The sequence below is a fragment of the Chelonia mydas genome, chromosome 6, assembly GCF_015237465.2.
Source record: "Chelonia mydas isolate rCheMyd1 chromosome 6, rCheMyd1.pri.v2, whole genome shotgun sequence".
Lineage (NCBI taxonomy): Eukaryota > Metazoa > Chordata > Testudines > Cheloniidae > Chelonia > Chelonia mydas.
The window spans coordinates 64,104,365-64,131,433 of record NC_051246.2 but is presented as its reverse complement, the minus strand read 5'-3'; the positions used below and the strand labels follow the sequence as shown (position 1 = coordinate 64,131,433).

The following is a 27,069-nucleotide window of genomic DNA, read 5'->3' as shown; positions in this document are numbered from 1 at the left end:
GCACAAACTCTTCTGCCTGTTTCCTCCAACCCTGACCCCTCTGCTCCATTTCCTCTAATGGGTCCTAGTTCTCTCTCTTTTCCTCCCCAGATCCTTGTCCCAGTCCCAATCGCCACTCCTCCACAGGTTCATCATAGTCCCAGTACCCCTAGCCCAGACAGACAGTTTATTCCCCCTCCAGCCTAGCTGTCGAAGTCCAAATTCCCCTGGCTCCCAGTCCCCTCCCTCCCACTCCAACTTCTTGTCCCCCAGTCTCCTTGCCCCCAGATTCCTCCTCCTAGAGCCTCATCTGATCTCTCTCCTCCCCTCCCCCCCACTGGTTGGTTTCCAGTCCCTCTCCCTTCACTGGGCTCCTCATCCAATCTCAGTCCTTCACGCCTTCCTGTCCCAGTCTCTCTGCCCACCGAATACCAGTTCTATCCCAACTCTTCATCCAATCTTAGTATGACCCTTCCCATTTCTCTCACCAGCTCCCAGCCTATTGCTCAACCTCAGTCCGAGCTTCCCCTTTCCCCCAAGCTCCCAGTTCTAGTCTCCTAGCCCAATGAGTTGCAGCCTGCCTTCAACTACCACCCAGCTCTCAGTCTCCTTCCTAGCCAGTCCCAGTCTCTCCCTTGCAACTCAGTTACTGTATCTCTTCTCCTCCCTGTCCCCCCAGTTCCAGTTGCAGTCTACTTTTCTTTTCCTTTCCTTTCCTGCTGGTCCTGCTCTTGTCCCCGCTGCATTATAATCAGAGTATTCCTCCTCCACGATACAGCTGTGCTAGCTGGGGTGGGGAGGAGGGCGGGGGAAGGCTGCATGCCGAGTCCTCGCTCCTCCCCACTCCTGATTGCCGTGGGCAGGAGCAAGGACGCAGCATGCCCACCCCTCCCGCCCCCGCCTCCTGCCCACAGCAATCAGCTGGCTTGTGGTGTTCAGGAGGCAGGGGGAGCCTGCCGGCCATGTACTCGCTCCTCCCCCCTCCATCCTGAACGCTGCAAGCCAGCTGATTGCTGCGGGCAGGAGGTGGAGGGGGGGGAAGAGGAGTGAGGACGTGGCATGCGGAGTAAAGGGGGAGGAGGGGAGGAAGAAGAAGGGGATTAAAGGTGGGGGCTTGGGGGAAGGAGTGGAGTGGGCGGGCCGAGGGTTGAGCCCCCCCATTGCTTGCAGAGTAGGGGAAGCTGCTGCTGTGCAACGTGCTTCTCCTAGCCTGCAGCACCTTCAGCCTCCTTGCCTGCCTCATTGTCTCCAGTGCCAGTGAGCTGTGCCTGTGTGGGGTAAGGCGGGGTACTTCCCAACTACAGTACTGTACTGTAGTGTATGGCAAAATTTTTTTTCCCCTGGAACCTAACCCCCCCCCCCCCCATTTACATTCATTCTTATGGGGAAGCTGGATTCGCTTAACATAGTTTCACTTAGTGTCGCATTTTTCAGGAACACAACTACAACGTTAAGTGAGGAGTTACTGTACTACGTGGGACTGTCACTTTCCTAACAGAAACTATAGGCCTCTTCCTATTATATGTGGTTACTGACTGGCAGATATTCAAATTGCCATTGTATTGCAATAAAGAAATGCTTCCAAATCCATAGCACATTACATAAGGGATAACTTCCAATGGATGTGCATTTCTGACAAAAACATCCAAATAGTTTAAAGCTAATTTCCCTTTCTCCAAGCAGAAACTGCAAATTGCTACACCAGTCTAAAATCACTACAATTAAATCCTGTCTGCATCTCAAAGAAATAGCAATTTCTGCTCTTGATATCCAACTGAATGAACAATTGATCTTCTGTCTCCTTATACTGTTCAATAGCAACCTCTGCATCTAATTAAGAATAAACTTGTTCTGAAAGGAATCTCTTGACCAGAATGATGGCTGCAGTGCAGAGTTTGAAAGATGTGAATGAGTTAGACTGGTATCCTATGGATCCCCCACTTTATAGTTCATAAGGGATTATAAAATTGCCAGAGATGGACATATCCTGAATATCTAGCCAGACTACTCTGAGGACCTAACCAGAGATCCAGGTAGCACTTGATATGCAAGATGGCAACATCCCTTTTGGCTTTGCTGTCTGAGTTGGTGGGAAATAGCTCAGTTGTAGATGTTCAGGATTATTTTCTTTTCTCTGCTCATAAATATGAGCAAAGAGGGAAAGAGTGATACTGTACACCGTGTAAGAGAATCTCTGCACCTGATTTAAAGGGACAAGAGTCTATTATATTGGTCCCAGAGCATTTTTTCTTTAGAACACAAGGTTAATCTTTACCAACTAGATTGCCACAAACTCCTAATTACCTTTCTGGCTGGGAAAACGCCCACAACTAATAGAAGTAGCGGACAAACCCTTTAATGCAAACAAAAACTTTCTGCCCAACAGAAGAAAGACAGGGAATAGTTATATAAAAAAGTTTAACTGTTTAGTTCTGGAATTAAATTTATTTTTAGTTATCACTGGTTAACTATGTTTGCACTGTTCTAGTTTAAAAGCTAATAAAATATTTCAGCAATCTACAAAAAGTAACTTTTTTCATCCACTAATTTAAAAAGACAACTTTCATTAGAAAGTTACACAGACAAGAGTTAAAAAATTTACTTATGCAGAGCCTACAAAAGCTCAGCACATCAGCATTTGAACCAGAGGTATCTGGCTGCACATAAGTGACCACATGTCGTGGGCTAGAAAGGGTTCAATAAGAACGCAGGACGCTCGGGAGTGGTGGTGACGAGAGAAAAACAAAAGGATACCAGTTTTTGCTAACCTTATTGGGAGACAGGGGGAGGGCCTCTAACAACCAAGATATGGTCACTTTAATCAAAGTCAGCTTTTTGGGGGTGTAGTGTTTTCTCTGAATACAATTAAGAGTTAAGGAGCTGTTGCGGTAAAGAATCAATTCGACTAATAATTTTGCATTGTCAATGTGCAGATACTACTTCCTTTTCCACGTTCATCTTATTTTATGCTCACCGTGGCTCTCCTTTTGAAAATGAAAGATTCTGAATAATCTGGAAGAAATTTATAACTGAAACAACTCAAAGTGAGCATTAGCTGCACAGTTATGTTAATTCAGCATACTATTTACACGTCTTCCTGTCCAGTTGTAACAGTGTGACTCTCAAACTATAGAATTATGTGAATTAAGAATACAGATTACCAACAGGATTATGCTTGAAATGTTAAAATAAAATGATTTACTGTCATGAAATATGACCCTGTCTGCATTAACAACATACTTTGATGTGTCTAAAATGGAATTTGTGTGTTTGACTTCTAAGACTATATGCTAGACTAACAAAGGAGGCTGAAGGAATCTCATATTCTCATATAGTTTTCAACACTGTCACCACAGGGGAGAGTGTTATAAATTCAATGATTACAACCCAATGAGTCTCAATGAGTCCAACTGCCCAAACAATGGGGCAGCTATCAAAGATGTATTCTCCTGGATAGGCACTGTAGATGCCCAGGTTGACTGGAAAAAACCAGTCAGGCACCAGGAAACATTGGATGGACACTGAAAACAGACACTATTGAGCAGTATGGTGTTTGGGCTCAAACACCTACATGGAAAGTGAGATCTTCCCTAAAACACAGTTTGTGTGAGAGAGAGGGGACATACAGAAAGAAAAGGGGAAGATCAAGAACAGCAGGGCATGCTGTCAGCTGTGACTTCTTGGCCTTCAAGGAGAATGTGAGCTGGGTCACTTCTGTTACTGTAATTTAAGAGGGTAACAATTTTTTTTTGTAATGAAACATAACTGATAAGACTAAATATGCATGTAGACTGTTTGTTGCTTTAAAACATTTGTTTTCTAATGCTTTGATCCAACTGCTAAATAAAACTTAAGAAGGCTGTTGGGTCAATATAATTGGTCACAGATTCCTGAAGTGAACAAACACAGGGGCCTAAAACCCATTCAGGCCTGCAGGGTGACAAGCGATCATGGGGTAGTATACCTGAGTCCCAACAGAAGAGTGAAAGAATCACGAGATTCCACTCTGAGAAAGAGGAGGCGGTCCTGTAACTGGAATACTACCCAGACATTAAAAATTGGTTTGGAATGTGTGTCTAATTAATGGTCATGAATGTATACTCCAGCAATCAATTGCTTACTACATCTCCATTAGGAGCTGTAACTTAAATATACATTTGAAGGTAGTCAGACACGGACAAATCCAAAATATTTTCCAGCAGGCCTTAAATGAGGAGGACAAAAAAAAAAGTAAAATTAAAATGTATAATTTATACTATCGATTAAATTTCCATCACTAACAGAATTTTGTTGGATCTGTACTATCTTCAACTTTTACTGGAAACTGCAGGCTGGAATTTAAGTGTTTCTTTCCACCAACAGAGGTTGAAAACTGTGTCTTATTGCTGTAACTCTCTCATAAGCCTAACCAGCTAATGTTTTCTGGCCTAAAACAGCATTTGCAGATAAACAAGTATTTTTCCTCTAGCTTATACTTTTTACCTACCTAGTATTTTCACAGCATAATGAGGACTCTCCAGAATGACTCCTTCTTCTGTGTCAAACATAGGATTATCTATTCCAGTTTTGGGAGGAATCTGTGCTAGTTTCTTAAGCCTCATTGAAGCAGTAAGGTCTAGTTCTTGTTTCTTTCCTTCTTCTTCTCGCCTGCGCCTCATGTCCTCCTGTTGCTGGCGAATCCGCTCAAGTTGAGCACTTCGTCGTACTGGCATCATCCTGGAGCCCAAATCCCCAGGGCAATCAACAGCCATCTCTCTGTGCTTCTGAGGTTCCTCAGGAGATGCAAGCTCCACATTTTTTGTTTCATTGTCAGAATCTTCTGTAATATGTCCATTCATATGAGAAGTTGTCATGGCTATTTATAGTAATCTGTACCACCGCTCACATACAAATTCTGTTACAAGGCCAGTTTTCTTCATGCTCCCACTTAAAAGCCATTATAATTTCAAAGGATATTGCATCAGAAGACCAAGGTTGAAGAAACAGCCAGCAAAGAAATCTAGTGAAAAAATGAATAATTGAGTTACTAAACAAGAAAAAACAGTAAGACTTTTATAACTTCCTGACCCTGACATTTTTCTCTATGTTTATATAGCGCACTTTTCCCCAACTCAAGCATTGTTTAATGTAGCAGCCACACAATTAACAGTTTAGTAGCCTTCGCACACTGTTGTTTATAAAAATTAGAAGACTGTTCTGTTAAACAAAGTTCACAATATTTCCAGATGAAATTTCCAGTAAAGATTTTGCACTTAATGTACAAGATTACAAACTGGCAGTTTTCTGAAACTTGCCTTTCACAGTTCTTACATTTTTCCTTTCATTCTGAAGGACTGCAAGACATTTCTCAAGCTATTCCACCAATCCTACAAATACTTATATATGAATGTGGTCACAGAGTTTAATGAGGCTATGCACATGTGTAAAGATATTCACATGTGTAAGTGTTCCCAGTACTGGGGCGTTTCCATACAAGAATTACTTCACCTACCACTAAAGGCAACGTAGAAGACAGCTGCTGTTTGAAAGGGAACAGCATAAACTTCACAACAGTTTTGAACACATAGTAAAAGATACTGTATCCAGCTGAAATGGAAAGGGGAATTAAGTGGACTGAATGAAATTCACTAGGACTGGCGTTTGACCATTACTGATAATCCTGTTTTCATCAAAAGTGTCTTGAGGATGTTGTCAGGACCCATTTTCACACTTCATGTAAAATTTTATGTCTATCCTATACAGGTTTTTATACCACACTCAGCACTGTGACATCTGAATCCCTCACACTAGTGTATTAAGTGATACTATTAACATCTGTCATGTGTAGATTGTTTTCTCTGTCATCTCCCTACAGGGAGAATTATCTGTTCAGTGTAGTGATTTGGTATGACTTGTTGTCTCTTATATTTCATTTAGTTTTTCCTTTGTTATGTCTATTGGAGAAGGCAGGTCAAAGTGCACATATCAGTTGGAACAAAAGTTATTAGGGCTGGGTGAATAAATGAATATTTTGGTTCTCTGGCAATTACAGAAAGTTTCTGAACCAAAACCAAAACTTTTTGGTGAATCAAAAAGTCAGAAATATTTGGGTCGGGTTGAAACAAAGTTTCATTTTGACCTAACTCAATTTTTCATTTTGGTAGGGGGCATTTTAACAAAAGCAAAGGAGAACTGGATTCACAAAACTGCTGGAAGAGGAAAAAGAGGTGTATGATGCTCTCCTTTAACTTTTAACTGGGTGGCTAGGGCACTCAGAGGGGATGTGGGAAACCCAAATTCAGCTCCCCCTTCTGATGATGTGAATTTGGGTCTCCAACATTGAAGGAGAGTGGGCTGTCATGGGATATTCTGTTATGCAGCTTTCTCCATTTCACCTGTTGAAGTCATTCCACTTTGTATAAATAAATAGTCATTAATGCAAAGACTTGAACTTGGGTCTCCTATATACTTGTTGAGTGACCTAACCACCAGACTGCAGAATCATTTTTACTCTTTCCTTGATCCAGTGATGAATAGTGAACTCGCCAAGGATGTAGGAGACCCAAGATCAAAACCTGCTCCAATGATTACTTATTTATACGAAGTGTAATTGCTTCACCACGCAAAATGGAGAAAACTCCATTACAGAATATCCCATCATAGCCCAGGAGACAGGGCACTCTCCTGCAACATGGGAGACCCAAGCTCAAATTCTCTCTCACAAAGAGGGGAATTGAATCTGGGTCTCCCACACTCCAGGTGAGTGCCCTAACCACTGGGCTAAAAGGCATAAGGAGGACACCTCTTCCAGACATTTTGCGAATTTAGTCCTCATTTGCTTGTGTTAAAAATGCCTGAAATCCAAATGAAAAGTTTTGAATCGTGTCAAACTGAAGTGTTTAGTTTAGACATTTCCAAAACATTTTGATTTTTTTGGTTTGGTTGAAACTATTCAGCAAGCTTGACATAAATTTGCAGTTTCAGGTTGACTGAAACTGCATTTTTCAGATACTTCTAGCTGTGATAGTCCTGAGTTTTAAGAACGTAAGAACAGCCATACTGTGTCAGACCAAAGGTCCATCAAGCCCAGTATACTGTCCTCTGACAGTGGCCAATGGCAGGTGCCCCAAAGGGAATGAACAGACGGGTTATCAAGTGATCCATGCCTTATCACCCAATCCCAGCTTATGGTTAACAGAGGCTAGGGACACCAATGGCTAATAGCCACTGATGGACCTATCTTCCATGAATCTATCTAGCTCCCTTTTGAACGCTGTTATAGTATTGGCCTTCACAACACCCTCTGGCAAGGAGTTCCACAGCTTGACAGTGCATTGCATGAAAAAATACTTTCTTGTGTTTGTTTTAAACTTGTTACCTATTAATTTCATGCAGTGGCCCCTTGTTCTTGTATTATGAGTAAATAACACTTCCTTATTTACTTTCTCTATACCACTCATGATTTTATAGACCTCTATCGTATTCCCCCTTAGTCATCTCTTTAAATATTAGTTTGTTCCACAGTCCCAGACTAGTTCCCAAGAAAGCTGTCATGTTTTACCTCATGGTAGAAAGTTCCAATCCCTGAGGAATGGAGTTGTCGGCAACGGTCCTACTGCTAGAGCTTTAAGTCATTTTTAGACATCCTGGCCTAAACACCTAGAAGACAAGGACTGACAATTCGAATTTCATTGTGCTGCTGGATCAGTTATATGATTAATACATTTCATCATATATATTGGTTGGTTGCAAAGTAAAATCATGTTGACTATGACTGGCTAAGTACTACTAATGAGAAGCGAGATGGAGACAATTCTTCCTCTGAAGCCGAGGATACTTTCTCTGAAGTGCACAGAAGCAGCCAACAATCTTCCATTTTCCCTCACTTACACTGTATGAGCAGTCACTATGGTGCAAGTCCTGGTTCTATTGAGCTCCATAGTCCAGCCTGTCTCTGTGATCTACAAGTGTAACAAAGTTCTTAAGGGGAACTTCCCAGGGAAGGTGGCTGAGGTAGGGGCAGCACACTGACAAGTGGACATGTGAAACAGGGACAGCTGGGAGGTAATGACAACAGTAAGCTTTCAGAGATATAGCTTCCACATAGTGGTTCTGTGCACTGCTTTCAACAGAGACTCTCACTGTTAATTCTTTCCTCACGAGCACCTGGTCTCTTTTACATAATCCTTCTCATTCTCCACAAGGAATTTTATCTCCCCCTACCTCCAGGCTGGGGAGAGGAGGATGGAGCCCAAGATTCTCTCCCCCATCTCCTCCAGCTGGTGTGGGCTCATCTGGGCTTCCTGAGAGGCTGACGGGAGGGCTTTTCTTTCTGGAGCCCTGGAGAGAGGGACCTAGAAGGTCAACTGGCTGCCATGCAACTAGACATGCAAAACTCTACAGTGCACTTCCTGCATATCTCCAACCAGCCCTGAGCTGGGAGGGAGAAGGAAGGACAGCAAGACCCCAAAAAGCCAGTGTGACAAAGTTCCTGCTCCACCTTGGTGGGTCTTGCGTTTATTGGCGGATTTGCTTGCCTTGGAGCTTCACGGCAGCCCTCAGCTTGGCCGTGTTTCTGAATTCACAGTCCAGGTCGACTCCTCCTATGTCTGACCAGGAGTTGGGAGGATTTGGGGGGAATCCAGGCCCGCCCTCTACTCCGGGTTCCAGCCCAGGGCCCTGTGGAATACAGCTGTCTACAGTGCCTCCTGGAACAGCTGTGCGACAGCTACAACTCCCTGGGCTACTTCCCTATGGCCTCCTCCCAACACCTTCTTTATTCTCACCATAGGTCCTTCCTCCTGGTGTCTGATAATGCTTGTACACCTCAGTCCTCCAACAATCCGCGTTCTCACTCTCAGCTCCTAGTGCCTCTTGCTCCCAGCTCCTCACACCCACACCACAAACTGAAGTGAGCTCCTTTTTAAAACCCAGGTGCCCTGATTAGCCTGCCTTAATTGATTCTAGCAGCTTCTTGATTGGCTGCAGGTGTTCTAATCAGCCTGTCTTAATTGTTTCCAGAAGGTTCCTGATTGTTCTGGAACCTTCCCTGTTATCTTACCCAGGGAAAAGGGACCTACTTAGCCTGGGGCTAATATATCTGCCTTCTATTACTCTCCTATAGCCATCTGGCCGACCCTGTCACACCAGACACATACACTGAGAAGCCAGGTTGGAAGAGAAGCTATGTACATCCTGCTACTGCTCCTGTCATTTTACCGAAGCATCTTAAAAACTGACCAGGAAGCTCAGCAGCAATCCTATGCCAGTTCCAACCCAGGCCTCATCCAACATTCCCATCTGTACCATTTCTATGTGTACAGAGAGTTGCAACGTTAACCTAACATATAACAGCTACACAAAATATCATATGTTTAATGGCCAATGTTTATCATAGGTGGAGCTAGTACCACCATCACCACCACCTCAGGTTGCCCAATAACTTCCCATTATACAGCCCTGTTTTCAGTTGCTCATAATCTCTGCCAAACTATCTGGGCTGAAATTTTCCATGCCAGGCTGAGGTGTATTTTTTGTTTTGATTTGGTTTTGAATGAAATGATTCAGCCAAAACATCTGTCTGTTTCTGAGAATGAGGTTAGGGGAAAATGCATTTTGTCCAGTTAAAAAATATTCTTAGGAATGTTTAAGCAGCTTTAATCCCTGAACATTTTGGAACAGGGACTTGAAATTTGGCAAGGAGTGGGCTTTAGTGCCATGGATGTGCCTTTTGCTGTTCCAGTGAAAATCTGTCACATTTGGCCAAGTTACAACCTTTGATCAATCTTAAGTAGCATGTGGTCATTAGAGTTTAGCAACTAAAATCTCCATATGCTTTGAACATGCTCCATTCCCATACTGCTCCTACAAGTGACCAAACTGTGTATATGCCATCCCCACAGATGGAATGAGCCTGTTCCAACCCAGGGCAATAGGGGCTCACTATCACTAGGACATTCCCTGAAACTTCTGGTCACTGTGGGCCAGGGCCAGGTGAGGCACCAAAATTGAAAACAGTAGAACTGTCTCTTCTGTGCTCTGGATGACCCTCCCACTCTCCCCTTCCTGGTGCCAAGGAAACATGGAAGAGGGAGCTGCCTGACAACTGCAAAGTGGTCAAGAGGGCTAAGCAGAAGGATACTGACTGGAACACGGAAGGAGGGAGAGTGAAACTGGTAATGGCTGGACAAGGAGACAGTTCCAGTCTTGCTCTCCCCGCTTCCCAGTTTCCTTGCCCAACTAATTCTCAGTGTTCCCTCCCAATCCCAGCTTCTGCTCTAACTCTTTTCCTGGTCTCCCTACCCTACCCATCTAGAACATGGGGGGAGACTGGTACAAACATCCAGAGTAGGAAGACTGGGAAAGGAGAGTGGGAAATAAGCTGGGGATGGGAGGGAACACCGAGTGGCTGCGTAAAGAGACTGGGATGACAAGCGGCGATTGGGACTGGCTAGGTGAGAATAGGAATGGAATGTGGAATCACAGAAGAGGTGAGGACGAAGCAGGACAGTTTGGAGGGGACAGAAGAAGGGAAGGATCAACCTTGAGGGGGCGGGGGGAAGGGCAGAAGAGCCTGTGCACATCAGAGAGCACTTCCCTAGAAAGACTGGAATGTAACTCAAGATTCTAGAGTCTCCCCCTCCTTCTGCAGTCAGGAAGTGAATTTAAAACCCACTTGCAAAACATGATTCCCCTCTATTTCAGGTCCACAGAAGATGACAACTTTTTACTGCTATCAGTAACTTCATTAGTTCAAGTGGCAGATACATAGTAGATCTAAAGGTTCAAACCCTGATGATCAGCTATGCAGCTGTCTCAATATTATGTTACAGAGATGGAATTTCACGTTTTCCAGTTTGCTTTTTTAAAACCGAGAAAATTATACATAAAAATCTACATTAAAAGAACACTGAGGTTGCAAAGTCAAGCATCCAAAAGTTAGGAAATGCCAGAATTAAGAGTTCCTGTGCTATCTAGGCTTTAATTACTTGATCACAAGATGTAAGCATATGGCTACCAAATTAAGACAACCTTAATGCTGACATTTCTTAACCTTCAAGTGCTTGACTTTGCAACCTCAGTGTTCTATTAATGTAGTTTTTGCGTGTGGTTGATTAAATGACATATCAATAAGATTTACTTTTCTGAACATTTAGTTATTAGTAAACTTCTCAATCCAACTTGACAAATGCTATCTACTTTTGCTAATGTAATTTGCATGCTAAAATTACTTGATAAATTCCTGCTGCTGAAACAATACATTATATTCAACTTTTCATGTTTATGCAGAGTAAAATGCCCCCCCCCCTTTTTTTTAAATAAAGAGGTCTGATGGAACAAAAGGAGTTAATTTATGTGAGGAAAAATGACTGTCTCAGAACTCCATATTACAGACAGACAATGATAGCTATTTCTCAAAGCCAATACACCACATTTATGAAGCATAGCAATGAAATATCTGCATGAAACAGTAACAAAGTGTTTGAGAAAAAGGTGGATATAACATGAGCTTACTCTGTGCACACTGAAGGTCTGAGGACACGGTGCCAGTACAATTCCCTGTCATTTGTGGCACTTTCTTAGCTCAAGAACACAGCTCTACCTGAGCTTCCTTTTATTGATTTATGGGCATATGGAAAACAATGAATTCCACAAAACGTATGAGCAAAGGATACGATGGCACACTGGAGAAGTTTCCTTGTGTTTCCATGCACCCCATCCAGAGAGAGGCAGAGCATCTGTGCAATTAAGAGCAGAGACACCAACAGCACTGCAACTCCAGAAAGAGCCACGTTGCCAAACTAGGACAACCACAACCACAGGGCTGAAACTTTGTTGGACTGATAAGATTCAGATGCCACAAATTGTCACTTTCAAGTGAGGGCTGCATTTACAGAAACCCATAAGGTGTAACTAGATTTTCCTGGGCCTGTTCCCTCCGCACAGTTTTACTAGGAAATGAACAACACAGTCCCATAGGTACCATTGTACCATTTGGGAAGGCTCTTGCAGATGTCCTGGTGAGTTCAACAAATTGCAATTCTTTAGCAATGAGAAAAGGCAGCCTAACCTATTTCTTTCAGCTGCCAACATCTGTTGTTCTGCATTCTGATTAAGTCAGGAAAAGTATTTTTTGAGTTCTGATCTTCCTAAAAGGACAACTTGATAAACAGCCACCCCAGTGAAGAACTCAAATTTCTCACTTTCTTTAAAAAATGTTTTAAGGAAATTTGCAGCAATTATACTTTATACAGATGAACATTAAAAATATATGTTGAGTAATAAAAGTTAAAAACTGTTTTATGAGTAATTGTTTCAGTATCTGCATAACGGAACATTTAGTAACGTTTTCCTGATACTTCCCTAGTAGAAGGTCCAGCTGCTTATGGAAAGTAGGACACTTGAAAGTCAGAATACCTTTAAAAAATTCTATTTGCAGTTAAAAGTCAATTTTAAGACTTGATGACAACTCTGAAAATCCTTTATGGCCCACACATTCAAATAGAAGACATTCTCCCTCCCCAAGTCCCATTCTATATCAGACTGTCAGGGTGGCAGCTTCTTATTTGAATTAATTTATTCAGATTTTGAATTCCTAAAGAATTAACAACGTATCATACTTACAATATTAGTGATTCATTCTTTTCTGTCATTAAATGTAGTAATTAAAAACATCTTTGATATCACACTGCAGTTTTCTTCAACTTCCTTTATTGCTAGGCCAATGGGCCAGATACAACATTACTAACAAATCTGAGGAGGGAAAAAAAAAAATAGTAGAAAAGTGACCACGGCAATGCCAATTAAGCTTTTTTCCCTTCTTTTTTAAATTTTAAAAACCCTCTGGTTTTTAAAGTCAATTCCCTTTGTTCTTAAATAGTTAAATATCAGTAATTGAATTTCAGTGTGTTTTTTTTAAGTATAGTATGTGTTCAGACTAAAACCCTAGCTTGTTTTTTGTTTTTAGGGAATGTTATGAATTTGGAGGAGGCTACTGAAGTTCTAAATAATGCTGAAAACTAAATGTAAGTGGTACAATAATGGAGCAATGGCAGTAAAGCCTACACAAGTTTCTGGCAGCTTTCACTTGCAAATCTGAAGTGCTGCGTTTCATTTTAATGAAAAGCAATGTACAAACACTCCTGGAAAAATTCATCTCTTTAGCTTTTGTTGTCAGAGTAGTTACTAAAACCATTCAAGTAGTAAATATTTTGGCACCTGAATAGCAATGAAGATTCATTATTTCCCTTCAATATTGGACAACTCTCTTTCAATAAGTACTAGTGCTGTCGATTAACTGCAGTTAACTCACACGATTAACTCAAAAAAATTAACTGCAATTAAAAAATGAATTGTGATTAATCGCACTGTTAAACAATAGAATACCAACTGAAATTTCTGAAACAGTTTTGGATGTTTTTCTACATTTTCAAATATATTGATTTCTATTACAACACAGAATACAAAGTATACAGTGTTCACTTTATACTATTTTTATTACAAATATTTGCACTGTAAAAAACAGAAGAAATAGTATATTTCAATTCACCTCATACAAGTACTGTAGTGCAATCTCTTTATCGTGAAAGTGTAACTTACAAATGTAGATTTTTTTGTTGTTACATAACTGCACTCAAACAAAACCATGTAAAATTTTAGCGCCTACAAGTCCACTCAGTCCTACTTCTTGTTTAGTAAATTGCTAAGACAAACAAGTTTGTAGCCGGCATTTTTGTAGCCGGCATTGCAAAGTATTTACGTGCCAGATATGCAAAACATTCATATGCCCCTTCATGCTTCAGCCACCATTCCAGAGAACATGCTTCCATGCTGATGATGTTTGTGTCATAAATATAAAGGGAAGGGTAACCACCTTTCTGCATACAGTGCTATAAAATCCCTCCTGGCTAAAGGCAATATCCTGTTACCTGTAAAGGATTAAGAAGCTTGTTAACCTGGCAGGCACCTGACCCAAAGGACCAATAAGGGAACAAGATACTTTCAAATCTTGGGGGGGGGGGGGGGGGGGGGGGGGGGGGGGAGGAAGAGGATGTTTCTCTCTTGGGACTGAGAGAGGCCAGACAGAAATCCATCGTCTCCAACCCATCCTAATCCAAGTCTCCAATATTGCAACCAGTATAGGTAAGCCAGGCGAGACAGTTTAGTTTATCTTTTGTTTTATGTGAATTTTCCCTGTGTTAAGAGGGAGGGTTTATTCCTGTTTTCTGTAAGTTTAAGGTTTTGCCCAGAAGGGGATCCTCTGTGTTTTGAATCTGAATATCCTGTAAAGTATTTTCCGTCCTGGTTTTACAGAGATGATTACTTTTTTTTTTTTTTTTTTTTTTTTTTTTTTAAATAAAATCCTTCTTTTAAGAACCTGACTGATTTTTCCATTGTTCCAAGATCCAGGGGTTTGGGTCTTTGATGATTTTGTAACAAATTGATTAGGATATTATTCTCAAGCCTCCCTAGGAAAGGGGGTGTGTACGGCTTGGGGGGATATTTTGGGGGAAGACGTCTCCAAGCGGTCTCTTTCCCTATTCTTTGTTTAAAACACTTGATGGTGGCAGCATACTGTTTAAGGACAAGGCAAAGTTTGTATCTTGGGGAAGTTTTTAACCTAAGCTGGTAAGAATAAGCTTAGGGGGTCTTTCATGCGGTCCCCACATCTGTACCCTAGAGTTCAGAGTGGGGAAGAAACCCTGACAGTTCGTTAAAAAAATAATGTGTTAATTACATTTGTGACTGAACTCCCTGGGGGAAAATTGTATGTCTTCTGTTCTGTTTTACCCGCATTCTGCCATATATTTCATGTTACAGCAGTCTCAGATGATGACCCAGTACATGTTCATTTTAAGAACACTTTCACTGCAGATTTGACAAAAAGCAAAGAAGGTACAAATGTGAGATTTCTAAGCATAGATATAGCACTCGACCCAAGGTTTAAGAATCTGAAGTGCCTTCCAAAATCTGAGAGGGACAAGGTGTGGAAAATGCTTTCAGATGTCTTAAAAGAGCAACACTTCAATGTGGAAACTACAGAACTCAAACCACCAAAAAATAAAAATCAACCTTCTGCTGGTGGCATCTAACTCAGATGATGAAAATGAACATGCGTCAGTCTGCTCTGCTTTGGATCGTTATTAAGCAGAACCAGTCATCAGCATGGACGCATTTATTCTGGAATGGTGGTTGAAGCATGATGGGACATATGAATCTTTAGCACATCTGGCACCTAAATATCTTGTGAGGCCGGCTACAACAGTGCCATGTGAACGCCTGTTCTCACTTTCAAGTGACACTGTAAACAAGACATGGGCAGCATTATTTCCTACAAATCGTAACCAAACTTGTTTGTCTGAGCGATTGGCTAAAATAGGACTGAGTGGACTTGAAGGTTTTAAAGTTTTACGTTGTTTTTATTTTTTAATGTAGAATTATGAACAAAAAATAACTGCATTTGTTAGTTCAACTTTCATTATAAAGAGACTGCACTACAGTACTTGTATTAGGTGAATTGAAATATACTATTTCTTTTGTTTTTTAGAGTGCAAATATTAGTAATAAAATATAAGTGAGCACTGTACACTTTGTAGTCTGTGTTGTAATTGAAATGAATATATTTGAAAATGTAGAAAACATCCAAAAATATTTAAATAAATGGTATTCTATTATTGTTTAAACGGGCGGTAAATTTTTTTAAGCGCTTGACAGCCCTAATAAGTACTGAATTTAAAAGATGTGGGGATTTTGAGCCCAAGACAAAAATAGTAAGGAAGAGGGCACAGACTTAGCCACTACTCTAGGTACTTTCCTTTCAGTACCTGAGTCATCAGGAAGAATAAAACTAATAGGAATAAATAATAAGAATAAAACTAATGACCTACAAAGAAGCCAATGCCTCAGAAAGGAATACTAAAGACAAAAATCAACAAAGGCTTTCTTCAAAATTAGCGGAAGGACAGGTGGAAGACCTTCAGAGAAGCAGAATTACACAGTAAATTTCCCCCTTGTCTAAAGGCATAATTTGCACAGGACTGCCATGCCAAAAGAGGAAGTAGCACAAGAACTGTATCAAAGTAGTAAAAACTGCAAAAGGCAGCAAGAACAAAGACACTGACAATGTGATTAAGAAGGGAAAATTACTTTGAAATTCTACATTTTTGAAGACATCACATAGGACTTTTAATCTTGATCTCAAACATCTAGTGCAAACTAGCCAGAATTCTCATCATTAAATGTTTCGGAGGGCTACACTCATCTACTCCCACCTCACCTACCATTCCCCACAAACTGGTGAAATAATTCATATCCTACAGCCTGAATGGTCCGATCCACTGGTGCTCTCAATAGGCATGCAGCAATTCTCCAAAAAGGGACATACTTTTGGAGTTTAATATACCCATCCTACACACCCACATCATTTGAAAGCTTATTTTATGTACATTTATATGAGGTATGCTATGGAGTTGTCAAGTAGTGCTGTAAGCTTGTAGACAAGATGAAACAGCAGCATCCAAAATGAGAAAGTGTCAGTTTTTGCACAATTTCCAGAAACACGGCAACATGACTATTACTACAAGTTTTACTGTTAAAATTAACGTAAACGCTTTAATGTGGTGTTCATTTGTATTAAGAGATTTTTATTGCTTTTTTTTCCCCAGAAATGAAGCTGTTTAGCACGTGACAAATATGGCAAATAACATTTTGCAATATACTAACATGAAATAAATGTTAAATAAATGTAAATAGAAACAGCTGAGAGAGCAACCAATCTAAGGGAGGCAGCACTTCAAAAAGGAGATTACACGTTGTGAAGAAAACACAGTTACCTTTTCCGTAACTGGTGTTCTTCGAGATGCTCATGTCCATTCCATATTAGGTGTGTGTGCGCTCGTCACATGCATTGTTGCCGGAAGTTTTTCCCTCAGCAGTATCCATAGGGGACTGGTATTGGCGCCCTCTGGAGCGGCACCCACATGGCATGGTATAAGGGGTGCCGCCGGTTCCCCCCACCCTCAGTACCTTCTTGCCAGAAACTCCAAAAGAGGGGAAGGAGGGCGGGTTGTGGAATGGACATGAGCAACACCAGTTACGGAAAAAGTAACTGTCTTTTCTTCTTCGAGTGCTTGCTCATGTCCATTCCATATTAGGTGACTCAAAAGCAGTAACCCTGAAGATGGGTAGGAGTTCACGGACGTGTAGATTGCAACACAGCTCTGCCAAACCCAGCGTCGTCCCTGGCCTGCTGAGTGATGGCATAATGAGCCGTAAACGTGTGGACAGAGGACCACATTGCAGCTCTACAAATGTCCTGAATAGGGATGTGCGCCAGGAAGACCGCTGAAGACACTTCTGCTCTCATCGAGTGGGCTCTGACAATCGGCTGTGGAACCCCCACCAGGCTGTAACAGGTCCTTATGCATGAGGTAATCCAATTGGAAATCATCTGCAAGGACACCAGAAGATCCTTCGTCCTATCTGCTGTAGTGATGAAGAGCTGAGTTGATTTACGGAAAGGCTTGGTACATTCTAAGTAAAAAACCAAGGCCCTTCGGACGTCCAGGGCGTGAAGACGCCTCTCTTCACTGGTCTTGTGCGGTTTGGGACAGAACACCAGGAGGAAGATGTCCTGGTTCACATGGAAGGTGGATACCACCTTCGGCAGGAAGTCCGGGTGGGGCCGTAGCTTAATCTTGTCTTTGTAGAAGACGGTGTACCACGGTTCTGAGGTCAAGGCTTTAATTTCAGAGACCCGTCTCGCAAAGTCACCACCACCAGAAACCTTCCATGTCAGGTGGGAAAAGGAGCAGGAACCAGCGGCTCAAAGGGCGGACCAGTGAGCCTAGAGAGGACCAACTTAAGATCTCACCGTGGGACAGGAGCCTGTACCTGCAGAAAGAGTCTCTCGAGCTCTCTCAAGGATCTAACCATCATGTCATGGGAAAACACCGTCTGTCCTTGGACCAGCGGGTGAAAAGCAGAGATGGCTGTGAGATGCACTCAAATGTAAGTGTGTGCCAGGCTCTGGTTCCTCAGATGGAGCATGTAGTCTAAGGACAGCCTGTATGGAAGAACACAAGGGAGAGATGCCATGTTCAGGTGCTCAGCGGGAAAATCTCATCCACTTCGCCAGGTAAGTCAGTCTAGTTGAGGGCTTCCTACTCCCCAGGAGGACCTGTTGGACTCCTTCTGAACAGGTCCGTTCCTCCAGGTTCAGCCACACAGCAGCCATGCCAAGAGGTAGAAGGATTCAAGGTTGTGATGTAAGAGCCAACTGTCGTCCTGTGACAGCAGGTCCGGTTGGTTGGGCAGGGGCCAGGGAGGGGAAGCTGACACGTTCATGAGCATGCCGAACCAACGCTGGTGAGGCCACGCTGGGGCAATCATGACAATCTGTGCCTTGCCTCTCTTGATCTTTGCCAGGACCGTGCTGATGAGTGGAATCGGAGGGAACACGTACATCAGGCTCCCTGACCATAACAGGAGGAAGGCATTAGAGAGGGAGCCCTTGCTCAGACCTTGCCGAGAAGAAAACTGGTGGCATATCCTGTTCCATTTGGTAGCGAACAGGTCCACTTGGGGAATTCCCCACCTTTAGAAGATCATGCTGGCTATCTCTGGATGGAGTGACCACTCATTGCGAGCAAAGAAGTCCCTGCTGAGCTGGTCCATCAACATATTCTTGATGCCGGGAAGGTGACAAGCTTCCAGGTGGGATTTCATGGCAGATGCAGAAGTCCCATAGATGGGAGTGCCTCTTGACAAGGAGGCAATGAGCACGCTCCCCCTTGCCTGTTGATGTAGAATATAGAGGCTGTGTTGTCCGTCAGGTCTCGTACCGCCTGCCCTGACAAGTGGGGCAGCAACACTCTACACGCCAGCCAGGCTGCTCAGAGCTCTGTGACGTTTATGTGCAACTTTGCCTCCTCCAGGGACCACATGCCCTGTGTCTGGAGGTCGCCAAGATGCGCACCCCAGCCGAGGCATCCAACACCAACTCGATGGAGTGAGGTGCGGTTGTCAAACTGAACCCCCTCCAGGACTATCCTGCAGTCGACCCACCATCGCAGCAAGGTAAGTATCACCTGGGGAATGGTAACAATCTTTTCCAGGGGGTCTCTGGACTGGGAATAGACCGTCCCCAGCCACTGTTGCAGGGGCCGGAACTCCTTCTTGGAAGCCTCAGGGAGCAACCCTTCGAACTTGGCCACAGCTTGCCACATATTAAGGTCATATTGGCCAAGGAGGACTTGGTGGTTGGCCACGTTTAGCTGAAGGCTGGAAGACTAATAAATCTTACGTCCAAAGAGATCCAGCCTCCTCGAGTCTTTATTTTTTGGGGTGGCCTCGGATTGTCCTCGCCTCTCTTTGTGGTTAACCGCGTCTACCACAAGGGAGTTGGGGGCAGAGTGGGAGTATAAGTACTCATGCCCCTTGGTTGGCACAAAGTACTTGCATTTGGCCATTTTAGAGATAGCCAGGGAAGAGGGGGTCTGCCACAAGGCATTAGTGATTTTGGAAATGCCTTCATGAAGGGGTAGGGCTATGCTGGCAGGAGCAGAGGACGTCAAACAGAGTCTGAGGGCTCTTCCAGTTCCTCTGCCTGAAGTCCCAGGTTGGAAGCGACCCTCTTTAAAAGTTCCTGGTGCACTCTGGCGTCATCCTGAGAAACTGGGTGAGGGGACCCTGTGATAACGTTTTCTGGCAATGAGGAGGACGATGCCAGTGCTGTGGCAACCTCCACTTCCATTGGTGATCCAGCAGCTTGCTCCCCTGGGTCTTCCTGGACCTGTGGGGTCTTACCCCCTGAAACCTAAAGCACTGGAGAGGGATGGGATACCAAGGCTGCTGGCCTCTCCGAAGCTCCCAGTGCCAACTGGGCAGCCTGGGAAGGTTGGGTGAACCCCCAAGGGTTCCACGGGTACTATGGGTCAGGTGGTGGTGGTGGTGGTGATGGTGATAGTATAGACGACACTGCAGGTACCAGGGCTTGTCCCACAGACAGGGAACCTCGCTCCATGCTGGAGGTATAAACGGAGGTATAAACGGAGCGGTCAGTACGGGGCGACCAGGATCGGGCGGAGAGGTGGCTCTTGTCTGACCGGTGCTGGTGACTGCATCCTGAAGCCAATCTGTCAGAGTGAGATGGGCGTCTTGGTCAGGATCTCGGGGACAGACAGCACTCAGCAGATCTGCATTGGACACCAGGCGATCCACGCCTCTCTCTACTCGAACAGTACCAGGATGCTGAACGGGACCAGAAGCTAATATGGGCCGGTTGCTGGGAGGATCTTCCTGAGTAGGGCAAACTACTGCTTGCAGACGAGTGATGATGGTCCGGCAATCTGCGATCCTCAATCGGTCCCGGGCCCTTGGAGACGGTCGGGCCCAGTCCAGGAGTTCTTGCCTGGTGGTGCATGCCTCAGAGGGTCTATGTCAATCTACCGGTGAGGTACGCCTCAACTCCCTCGATTGGTGGCCCATGTGGAGACCAAAGAGGGCTCCCTTGAGCCTGCCTCTCTAATCCTGAGACGTGATGGCTTCGAGTGGGCAAGCGATGGCAGGACGTCCCTCTCGATGGGGAATGATGCCGCTGTGGTGGGGACACACGCATAGATCCCAAGGTGGGTATTCCCCAAGACGGGGGTACCGCTGGAGCCGGTGTGGGCGGCACCAGGAGCATCAGGATCTCCTCAGCTGCTTGTAGGACTTTGGGTGTTGATGGCACCAGAAGCTGGCCAGGGCCTGCACTGCTATCCGGAGTCGCAGGCGAAGCATGTGATGGGCTGCACCACTCAACTTGAGCTGGGGCCAGACTTCCCGAAAGGGTCGTTGAGCTGCCTAGCATGGGTTGTGGCTCACCCCCAGCCCTCCCCTTTCCCTTACGTGAGGTAGGAGATCTTCCTTGCATTGTCTTTCTTGGCTTCTTGACCAGAGCCGTGGAGCGGGACTGGTGCCGGCTCATGATGGCGCTGGCGAAGCACTGCACACGGAGGCCACGATGCTCAGTGTGGAGTCGGACTGCTGCTCCGGTGCCGGAGTGAGTGCCAACTCCATCAGGAGTGCTTTCAGACTGATATTGCGCTCCTTCTTCGTCCTAGGTTTAAAGGACTTGCATATACGGTACTTGTCACTTATGTGCCCTTCGCCTAAGCACCTTAGGCATCTGGTATGTGGATTACTGATGGGCATAGGCCATTTGCAGCGATCTCAGGGTTTAAAGCCTGGGGACCGGGGCATGCCCCACCCCCCGGCTGAGTCCCGTTCGGGACTAAGAAAGTTTGAGAACTACTACTAAGGGGAATTAAAACTACTGACTATATACAACTATATTACAGGTTTTCAAAGTTCGCAAGAACAAAGAATGAAACAATGCTAGCTGAAGCAGCAGACATTCCAGCACCATCACTGGCAGCAAGAAGGAACTGAGGGAGGAGGAAGCCGGTGGCACGCCTTATACCGTGCCATGCGGGCACCACTCAGACAGCGCCAGAGCTGGTCCCCTAGGGATACTGCTGAGGGAAAAGCTTCCGGCACCGGTGCATATGGCAAACACACACACCTAATATGGAATGGACATGAGCAAGCCCTCAAAGAAGAATATCTGTTTCCGGAAGAATTGATTGCTAAGGAGACAGTTCTTCACTCAACATGTCTTTCTTCCTACTTGAGTAAAATGAATCTTAAAGCAACACCATCTAGTTATTCACCCTCTGTGGTAACTAGTTTTTCCAACATGTGTCCCCCCATGGGTGCTCCATTTCAGATGTGCAAGCGCTCCATGCGCCTTTGCTTGGAGATTTTAGGGAGCAGTGCTCATTCAACCCTTGCATGTACTCTACTCTGACTTGTGCTCTACATTGTGGCTATATAGAGATGTGTGGGTGAACCACCCTCAGTTCCTTATCTACTGCAGTGATCCAAAGCATAGAACTACAAATCAGACGGGAAGGAGGACAGGTAGTAGAGCACCCATAAGGACCCACATCTCAAAGAACTACAGTTACTGCACAGGAGCAGTAAACTCTCCTCCTTCTTTGAATAGTGTCCCTATGGGTATTCCACTTTTGGTGACTACTGAGCAGTACCCTCTATGGAGGGGATATGTGGCTTCAGAGTTGAGTCCAAGATTGAAGACAGCACAGTAGAGCCAAAAACAGCGTCAGAAGCTGAGTAATGAATTACTGCATAACATTCAGAAAAGGTGTGTATGGAAGTCCAAGTTGTGGCTCTACACATCTCAGCAATGGGAACACTCTTAAGAAAGGAAATAGAAAGTTCGTGCTGAATGGATTAGTACTTTAAAAGGAGGTTGGAGATCATTAGCCTAATAACAAAAGGTAATACAGTCAGCTATCCATCTAGAGAGTCTGCTTGGAAACTGGAGATCCCTTAGATCAGTCTGCAGCAGACACAGACAACTCAGAAGATTTTCTAAATGGTTTAGTTCTGTCCAAGTAAAAGGCTAATGCCCTCCACACATCAAGTTTATGTAATACCACATCCTCCTTATTCAGGTTTGGTTTAGGAAACACTGAAAGATGAATTGACTGGTTAGTGTGGAAGTCAGATAAGGCCTTTGGTAAGAATTTGGGATGTGACTACAATGTGACCTAGTCCTTGAAGAATACTGTGAAGGGGGGATTTGCCACCAGAACCTGTCTCTTCCCAACTTTCTGAGCAAAAGTAATGGCTATCAGGAAGGCTGTCTTCACAAAAAAGTCAAGAGAACGGGCCACCATTGGCTCAAAGGGAGGTCTCCTAAGGCATCTAAGCACCTACTTGAGGTCCCAGACAGGGGCAGAACATTTGACTCATGGAAAGATCCCCCAAACCACTGAGAAACCTCACTGTCATCGGACGTGCGAACACTGAAAAGCCCTCCACAAGGAAATGGAAGGTCATAATGGCTGCCAAATGTACCTTAATGGAATTCAAAGACAAACCTGTCTTCTTCAGTTTTAGGATGTAATCTATTATATCCGACAGCGAAGAGGATAAAGGTGAAATGCATCTTAGGTCACGCCAGTGACTGAATCTTGTCCTCTTTTGTTGGTTGTTACAGCTAGATTGCTTCCTACTAAATAACAATACTCTTCTCACTTCCGTGGAACAGGCTGTTTCTAACCTCATGAACCATAGATCAGCCATGCTTTGAAGCAAAGAACCCCGAGCCTGGGGTGAAGAATTTGACTGGCATCCTGAGATAGAAGATGAGAGATGGTCTAGAACAGAGGTGGGGAACCTTTTTCTACCAGGAGCCACTGACCCACAGAAAAAAAAATCAGTTGTGGGCCACACACAGCCCCGCAGGTGCGGGGCGGAGGGCATGGAGGCTTAGGGCTTCCCATTGCAGCAGGGCAAGCTGGCACTCTCGGCTCCAGCCCTGCAGGAGGAGTGTAGAGGCTCCCCATAGACTCCAGGGTGGGGCCAGAAATGAGGGGTTCAGGATGCAGGAGGGGGCTCCAGCCTGGGGCAAGGGGTTGAGGTATGGGAGGGGATGAGGACTCTGGCTGGGGGTTCGAGCTCTAGAGTGGGGATGAGGGATTTGGGGTGCAGGAGGGGGCTTCGAGCTGGAGCATGGCAGGAGGTTTGAGGTGTGGGCTCCAGGAGGGAGTCTGGTTACAGGAGGGGGTTCCAACCTGGGGCATGGGGTTGGGGTGCAGGTGGGGGTGCAGGAGTGTGTTCCGACTTGGGGGTGGGGGTTTGGGGCAGCAGCTCTGGCCGGCCAGCACCTACCTCAGACAGTTCCTGGTGGGCAATGCAGCAAGACTAAGGCAGGCTCCCTTCCTACCCTGGCTCCACGCTCTTCCCAGAAGCAGCTGCCATGTCCTGCCCCTAGGCGGAGGAGTCAGGGGGCGCTGCACAGTGCGCGCTGCCTGTGCCGCCCCCGCAGCTCCCATTAGCTGCAGAGCTGGTGCCTGGGCAGCATGCAGAGCGCTTCCCTGATCGCTCCTGCTTCTAGGGGCCGCAGGGACATGCTAGTCGCTTCCGGGAGCTGCTCAGAGCCGACCGGACTTTTAACGTCCAGGCAACCCCAGCTTCCCCACACAGCGGGGCGAGCCAGTGCTCATGGTTCCAACCCCAGGGGGTGGGGCAAGGCTCGGGGCTTCTGGCCTGCGGTGCGGAGACTTGCCAAGGGCCAGATTAAATGAAGCAGCAAGCTGGGTCCAGCCCACAGGTTCCCCACCCTGGTCTAGATGGTGATTGGTTAACAAACAGCCAACTGGATAAAGTAAGGAAACCATGTCTGTCTTGGCCATGTCAGAACCACTAGAATAACTTCTCTTCTCCACTGCCCGGAGCCCTAACATACCCTACCCTACCCAACCCCTCCATGGCTGTAGCCCTGGGGCTCAGTGCTAAAGCCCCCAAGAAGTACAGTATTTGCTGTTGGTTTTGGGGTCTCTCCTGCTGCCTCATTGATTACTTCTGGTTGCACAAAGTGTCTGGTTGACTGGAGATGAAGTCCGTAACTCTGGTGTTCGTATCTTTGAGGTTCTACTGTACTATACATTGCATCACATGGATTGGGTTGATTGCATTGCAAGAACCAATCCCTGTGCAGCATGCTCTGTCCATACTCAACCTACTCTACCTCCTCATCTCTACATTCCTTACTTATCTTGTCCATAGTTATTTTATTCAAAGTAAATGGTTCCTTGGGTGTTCTACCTCTTATCTCAGCTGGTGCAGACATTCTAGTTTTTTAGCCTACTGATCTATTTACTTATCTTATTTAGCACAAACATTCTGTTTTCAGCCTAATGATCTGTTTACCTCCCTAATTCTACCCTCCAAGAAGTGATGCTTCCCTCCATGTGTTAATTGCTCATGTCACTTCAGGCCTCAGCTACACCAAGGAGTGGCAGCCCAGTCCCTGACTCAGGCACAAGTAGAAGACTTCCTGTTTCTGGTCGTGGTGAACAGGTCTATTTGTGGGAAACCCCAATAATGAAATATGCAATGGAGTACAATGGGCTCTATCCCCCATTCATGATCCTGAGAGAAGCATCTGCTAAGGGTATCTACAGCGATGTTTCAGAAACCCAGAAGGTAAGCTCCTGAGATGCTGATCTAAGTTCCCTCTAAGGTGTATGGCCGGGCGGCCACCCAGCAAGCTATCAAGTGCCGCTCACTTCAGGTGTCTCTCTGCCCACTGCTCCTGCCCTCTGCCTTGGAGCTGCTCCCGGGAGCCTCCTGCTTGCTATGCAGAGCTGAGAGGAAGGGGGGCGCTGATGTCAGGCTGTTCCCTTCCCCCCAGCCCTGTACCCCATCTCTACAGATTGCAGGGGGAAGGGGACAGGATGCAACAACGTTCAGCTGTGGGATGAAGGGAGCTTGCTGGTGGCTGCTGCTGCATCTTATTTAAGTGCCGATATACTTAAAAGGGCAATGTACAGCAGCAAATCATAGGACTGAAAAGCAATAGTAGCTCTCAGGATTTTAGTGAGGCTCCACCATTTGGAGTGATAGTGAGCAGGGGAGCCCTGAACAAAAATTTGAGGAATGAGAAATCAGCACCGTTTTCAACATTACTTTGTAAAAGTGGAGCAGTGGTAGAAAAAGGTGGCGACTCTATAGGTATCAGGTGAATGTCTGCCTACAGGTCCTTGGTACCAAGGATGGATTATTACTGAACAAGGGGGAGTCAGGCATCTGGCAGCATGAGGTCTTGTAAAACCTGAACTCTTGCAGTACCAACATGGTGGTCGGTACCGAGGTAGCAGCCCCAGCAGAGGTGACTGTGGCAGAGGGAGTAGATGATACCGTAGGCTTTATGTGCTCTGAGAACGGTCTGCTAGATGATAGTCTAGTCTTCTCCTGTACTGAAATGGTAGGTACTGAGAGCCTGGCTGATTCTATCAATACTGACTTAAGAAGGGGTTGCCTTCTCCTTGTTGCCTTGATCCCCTGATGGTACTGATGATCTTCTGGAGCTGGAACCCTTAGATTATTTGGGTATAGTGGTGCTCAGAGTACCTGAGGAACCTGCAGACTTATGGGTACTGAGTCGAGAACCAGTGGGTGCCGAGGTAGTTGTCTCAATCGGTGACTGGGGTTTCTTTGAATTAGATACTTTAGCTGGGGAACTCAAAACTCTGTTTCCTAAATTCTTTGAGAGAATTCTTGAGTTTTCCTCTTAGGGTATGTCTACACTGGCAAGTTTCTGCCCAACAAGTTACACCACTTTTATTAAAGGGCTGGAATTAAACAGCTGTTGCGTGTCCACACTGCTCCTTGTAATGGTGGAGAGCATCCACAGTAGGAGCTCTTGCAACGGCAAAGAGAGGAGTGCATTGTGGTAGCTATCCCACTGTGAAACTGGCTGCAGGGTGCTTTGGAAAGGGTTTGCAATGCCTCATGGGCTAGGCGTCACATAATGCAGGTTTCCCAAACCCATTGTTCCATGGACATCCTACTACATTTGCCAGCTGCTTTTCAACTGAAAGGGGTGGGGCAGAATGCAACGGGGGGGGGGGAGGGGGGGAGGGATGGAGGAGAGACCGTGTGTTTTGGGGGACAGAAAGCGTGTCAGCATGCTGTCTTGTAAGTTCAGACAGCAGGAAGCAACCAGTCCTGAGGCAGGAGGAGGGGGAAACCCCAACATCAGTCCCTGCCCTCCCCACAGCAGTCTCTCTCTCTCTCACACACACACACACACAATCTCTGTGTGCAATAGCATGAGCATTCCACAATAATGGTTTGCTGTGTGTCCTGGAGCAGATCAGCACAGCATGAAAGGGCTGTCAGAAACAGCTTTGAAAGGGGAGGGGTTCCTGTCTTCAGGGCACCCAGCCGAGTTCAAAACAATGAGCAGAACTGCCACTTGAGGGATTATGGGACACTTACAGAGGCCAACTGATTGCTTTCTGTGCTGCAATGTGTTTATACTGCAAATACACAGCTGGATGCTCTGCGCTGTAAGGCTTATGACTCTCATCGAGGTGTTTTTTTTGCAATGCTGCAACTGAGGAGTTTCTGCACACTAAGTGGCTTGGCAGTGTACACACCTTGGAAGTTACACAGCAGAAAGCTACTTTACGACGCAGAAACTTGCCAGTGTACTCAAGGCCTTAGAAACTCTAGGGGAATGTTGTGCTGAAA

General features: G+C 45.2%; 1 protein-coding gene across 12 annotated transcripts in view; it reads right to left on the bottom strand.

Annotated features, from left to right (window-relative positions):
• Positions 1–27,069, bottom strand: part of PALS1 (protein associated with LIN7 1, MAGUK family member) — a 146,348-nt gene that overhangs the window by 63,149 nt on the left and 56,130 nt on the right. For 9 of the 12 annotated variants that reach the window (XM_037900262.2, XM_037900259.2, XM_037900263.2 and 6 more), the window contains one exon: positions 4,466–4,978. In XM_037900262.2, the coding sequence (XP_037756190.1) occupies positions 4,466–4,832 (367 nt within the window). In that variant the 5' untranslated portion in view covers positions 4,833–4,978. Of the gene's footprint in view, positions 1–4,465; positions 4,979–7,519; positions 7,613–12,582; positions 12,607–27,069 lie in introns of those variants that run through there. The other 3 variants (XM_007054262.4, XM_043549655.1, XM_043549658.1) reach the window with 3 other exon arrangements.